The 5377-nt window shown below is 29.4% G+C and overlaps 2 protein-coding genes across 2 annotated transcripts; one reads left to right on the top strand and one right to left on the bottom strand.

Annotated features, from left to right (window-relative positions):
* Nucleotides 1–639: 639 nt before the first annotated feature.
* LOC122855122 lies at nucleotides 640–2149 on the top strand. The gene is made up of 2 exons (XM_044156288.1): nucleotides 640–772; nucleotides 861–2149. The coding sequence occupies exon 2, from the start codon at nucleotides 977–979 to the stop codon at nucleotides 2069–2071; it is 1095 nt and encodes a 364-aa protein (XP_044012223.1). The 5' UTR covers nucleotides 640–772; nucleotides 861–976; the 3' UTR covers nucleotides 2072–2149.
* LOC122855123 lies at nucleotides 2150–5074 on the bottom strand. Its single transcript, XM_044156289.1, has 3 exons — nucleotides 4674–5074; nucleotides 4482–4574; nucleotides 2150–4410 (listed from the first exon to the last, which is right to left on the bottom strand). The coding sequence occupies exons 1-3, from the start codon at nucleotides 4933–4935 to the stop codon at nucleotides 4106–4108; spliced, it is 660 nt and encodes a 219-aa protein (XP_044012224.1). The 5' UTR covers nucleotides 4936–5074; the 3' UTR covers nucleotides 2150–4105.
* Nucleotides 5075–5377: the final 303 nt, after the last annotated feature.

A 5377-nucleotide genomic window follows, 5' to 3' on the forward strand; every position in this document is an offset into this window, starting at 1 on the left:
AAATTCACACCTACACAACAAGAGTTATTTGGCAACGTTTGATCTAAGTAGACGCGTTTTAGAGACGGTCGATAATATACCATCAAATTTATAACACGAATCCAATTTTAAGTTGCTAATTTTTGTTGACAAGAAAAAAAAATGATAATGACAAAATTGAAGATTTTTTTTTTCATTGTATTTTAAACAATAAGATAGTAACTGACAAAACTAAAACTGTAAATCTATTCTAAATAATTTCATTTACTTCTATATTCACAAAAACACTATACAAAATAATTGTCTATACTTTTTTTGCAATAACTACTGTTTTGGAGGGTCATTTTTCATTACCCATAAAGCCCATGTTAAATTTTTTTTATAAACATTATAACTCTTAAACTAAGTCTGTAAGAAACGTAGAAATTTGTTTTAATAGATTCATCATAATTTTAACTATCTAAAAACACAATAAAAAAAGAAGTTTATAATTTCCTTCAATGGGGGCCGTTCTCCCTTAAAGGAATGCACCCAATTATCGAGGCATTTTAGATGTATGCAGATGAAATTTCAGACGTATCGTACTGTATAATATGGCGTATTATACTTAAGTATGACCCACTGATGTCACACCTACCCAACTATGTTCACATGTGTTCACAGCACTCGAAGCCATCAAGTGCCAATCAAGCCTCTCTAAGAAACTCAAATCTGTTAACCAAAAGCTTTTATTGTTATTATACAACATTCAATTGTTGTGTATAATAAAAAAAACTTTATTGTGTCTAATTACGTAAGTTACAAAATACTTATTAAACAGAATACAAATAAAAATGTTAGATCTTTATAATTTTTTACTAAGTTGTTTTTTTTTTTTGCAGTCAGTGAGAAGGCTTAAAGAGTGCTTCAAAAATATATATTTCAAGATCTGCTGAAGAAACTCCCAGCGTTGGAGAACTAACACTTCTAGCAGAAGCATACAGACGAGATAGCAAGGATGTCTAATCCCATGTACGATGTGCTTAATGGAAAAGCTGAGGAGGAAGAAAGAGAAAATCAGGTGCAACTTCTTGAAGGGATTTTGGAGACTGATCATGATGAAGACCTTGCTAAAGCCACCAAGTCCTCTATTGATAAGATTATAGCAGATTTTGAATGTTCTCACGTTCAACTATCAAAACCGTCTAGTGACATTTGCAATGTGAAGTTTATGGATCCAGAAGAATTCAAAAAACTTGTTGATGATTATTCGAAGTCTTATGAGAACAGGTTGGTTGATACCGTTAACTGTACGTTCAATAAGTATAGAAGTAATCCTGAAAATGTTCGCTTTGAACCGTCTCATATGATATCAGTCTTGTTGAAACGTTATACTAATTATAAATCAGCTGATGATTGTGTGATTGCAAGATTCGAAGATGGTCGGGAATTCAAGAATAACATGGAATTTGCAGATGAAATGAATTGGCTGATTATAATTTTGTTGACGAGGGGATCTAATGTCAAGAAGATCATCAACAAATCAACAAAAGCATTATCTAAGGTTTTGACTTACCTGGTTTACAAGTACAACGTTTCTACTTCTGATAATAGGGTTGAACTTAGAAATAGTCCAGACACAGTGACTCTTCCAAGAGTTGCTGCTTGTTTTCCTCAGGTTACAGTAAACTTATTCTATCAAGGTATTGGAAAAGCCATTATGGAGATTCCATCTTACTTTGGTGAATTACCTGTTCCTAAAGTAGTCCTCTCCAGGTGCTTTGCATCAGTGATGCCAACAAAAAAGGGTGAAACACTTCACCACCTTATCATTTGGATTAATTATCGCAATGATTTGGTTATACATCAAACTCAACCCAAGAAGCTTACGCCAATATCATTATTAATATCGTATCATATTACTGCATTTCAATCAAAAGTTGTCTCAGAAGACTATAGAGACGAAATCTTTGAAAAAATGGGATTATCGGAAAACGGAGACTTTATTAAAGTCTTGAAGGATGCAGAACTTTATGCAAAGGACAAATTGATTTCTACCGCAGTAGAAAAGAACTGGGGAGCGTTATTTCCAGTAGAAATACCAGAAAATTAAACTATTATGTACCTTGGATTGTTTTCGTTCTATTACTTTTGGTTAACTCATTTTTCAATTAAAATTTTATTAATAACATTTTTGTTTGTATTCTGTTTATTAAATACTTTATAATCTACAAGGCTACCAAATAAATGTTCTGGTAATATTTTAAGCTATCAGTAAATGTAGTGTGTTTAATAAACAGTCTGTTCTATACAATTTTAAACATTATTTGTGTTTTGATTTCTGTAAACATATAAAAAAAAAAGCTGAAAATGAAAGTTTACGTTGAAAAATTAATTCTGCTCATAAATACCAAAAGTGAATCCAATTTTCAAATTTATAAATAATTAAATAAAAATTGTTTGAATTTAATCTTGGCAGTCGACAAATTTATATTATGCATGCAATATTGCAATATTTTTATTGTGAATTAATACATAGAGGCATATGAATGTCTAACATATGATCTTCATGCCGATCAATGCAGACGAGAGAAATCAAACTCCATAGTTAAAAAGCTTTACAGTGTTCAACTTTCAAAGACAATTATACATATCTTAATTATTATCATAAATAATTATATATATATATAATAGGCATACTATTTTCAAATATAAGTAAAAAAATTATTGAATATATATAAGTACAGAAAGTAAAAGAAATAGCAATGAAGCAAATATAAATGTGCTCATTGTTTTTTGTTTGTTAATTTTTATAAGCAATGCTGACTTAAATCAAGTCTCAAATATGCTTAAAAACTTGAAAATAATATTTCTCAATAGTTTATTATAAAATATAATTAATGGAAAGGTTCAACATAAATATCATTTCATTTTTTTTTTTTTTTTTTATTTCTCTAATTATCAATACTTTTTTTTAATAATAATAAACCATCATATGTTTTACATATCTGCAGGCACTAATTTGGCTATCGATTTCCTTCAAGGTAATTTACAATTATTTCACTAATAATAATTATTTAAATATACATTTAAAAATATATATATATTTGTAAGATAACAATCTTTGAATAATGGATAAAATTCAACTTCTAATTTGTCTTCAGTTTATGGACGAAAATATTAAACTATTTAACGCAGATAAACTACAAAAATTGCATTAAATTCTGAATGCAAGAAATATCACAATTAAAAGTACCATCTCAAAAAAATAAATTGATGGATATCATGTTTCCTGTTGGAGTAATTAATTGATACACTTGATAACAAAAAAAAAATAAATAAAACAAAATATTACAGCTGTTTATTATTAATTTTTGAGTTTTTTTATTTTGTGAAAAGTATCATAAAACTGGTAAACAAAAAAAAATTGCCAATTATTAAAATCTCTGACAAATTTCTCAGGTTACGCTTTTTTTAACGGAGTATTAAATTTTTTTTTAACTAGATTATAAGAGACGTGAACCAGTCGAGAGGCATGACGAGACCACAACGCCTGCTTTCAGAAAGACTCTGCATAAGAACAATCCGGCTTCAGACTTTAAACTGCTACTGACCTACAGTTACAATCGGCAATGTCAGCTAGTAATTTTTGGACAAATGTCTCCATGTCAAGACACACGTCACAAAAATTCCATGGTTGCTTTCAAATTTGCATTCGAACTCTTTGAAGGATAGATGATCCACTACTAGCCAAGTTCTTGACTTGAGCCAATTTGTTTTAGATACTGCTTTCAAGCGCCAAATATGCAATGGCAATGAGCGCCGGTCATTTATTTATATTAACTGAGTGGTGCCATAGCATATATGTAATACTACTATATTGCTAACGTCTTATGTTTTCAATAAACCGTTTCGCTGAACTAGTTAAGAGCGCAGACGATATCGTCGTCTCTTTCGCTCTTTTTTTTACGAGTAATAACCACAGATTTTTATATCTACAATTATAAAATTGATATAAAAATAAATTTAAAGTAAATGAAAATTGTTGTAAAAGCTAATATTTTTATATCACTAGCTTATTAAGTGTGACGTAATAAATCTAAATTTTTAGTGTAAAAGCAGGAAGTCAGTAGTTGTCTTTAATCTCCTATTGATCCTGATCAGATGAAGAATCATACTTTACCATTGATAATTCCATTTGTTTTGACATTAAATGTTGTTTTTTCAAATGACTGATCAGGTCTTCGTAAGTTTTAATTTTATTTTTGTAATATTTATTTTGTCTCAAAAGTGATTTGTTTTTATGAGACAGTTTTTCGTTTTCTTTTTTTACCATCTGAATGACTCGACGTGCTCTTTTTGGAGTACTAAAATCTGATAATTCTATTTCCTTCGTATACAATGGTTCAAAACGTCGACGTTTTTTGCATAAACTATTATTATCAAGAAAATCTGTAACCATAATTAAAAAGATAAAAAAAAATTTGAGTTAGTAAACAAAAAAAATTGTCAACAACTCTTACCTTGATTGTCAGTATAATTTTGTTGATTAACATCTGTCGTAGTATCATCACTACCATTATACAATGATGTATTATGGGTAACAGGTGTATTACCTGGATAAAATAATATTATTTGTCAGTATTTATTCTAATATACTTAAATTATAGAATTGTTAAAATACAATAATAACATATATAGCAATTACAACTTACAGCGTGTATTAGTGTCTTCATTAGGTATTTCTGTTGACAAGGCTACTTCTTGGCAGTTAATAGATGCATCACTTAGTAGCTGATTATCTTCAAGGTTTGCACTTGTACTATAAGCCTTGTTTAATGTATCAAGTGAATTCTGACTGCTGTCCATCACAGACTGTCCATCTGGTGATAGACACCTGGGTTCAATAACACAAGTCAATTGAGGCGGGAACGGCACGGAAATTGACGGTACTGATCCAGCCGATAACTTTATCATTGGTTTTTTTCCATAGATAATAAACTTTTTTTTAATATCCTCATGGAAATGGTTTGAACATATATGAAAGCCGGACACATCATCTTCGGCGTCGAGTCCACAAGCTTCTTTCCACTTTTGGCATAAACCAGAATCTTTTGGAAATCTTTAGAAAAAAAAAACAAGAATGAAACTACCCGGGAATAAAGTAGACGATCGTTGAAGATGTCATATTTTTCCACATCTTTGTCGATCACTATCGATATACAACATCTACAGAAAAATATACAGATTATAATAATTATTAATTTATAGTGGAGAATTTATCATAATTATATAATATACTCAGGAATATATATATATTTTTTTTATTTAAGTTACGAATATATTTCAATAATTATAAGTATGATGAATTCTCCAGCATAAAGATTATTGGACAATTTCAGATCTGACTTAATCTGGT

The sequence above is a fragment of the Aphidius gifuensis genome, linkage group LG4, assembly GCF_014905175.1.
Source record: "Aphidius gifuensis isolate YNYX2018 linkage group LG4, ASM1490517v1, whole genome shotgun sequence".
In the NCBI taxonomy this organism is placed as follows: domain Eukaryota; kingdom Metazoa; phylum Arthropoda; class Insecta; order Hymenoptera; family Braconidae; genus Aphidius; species Aphidius gifuensis.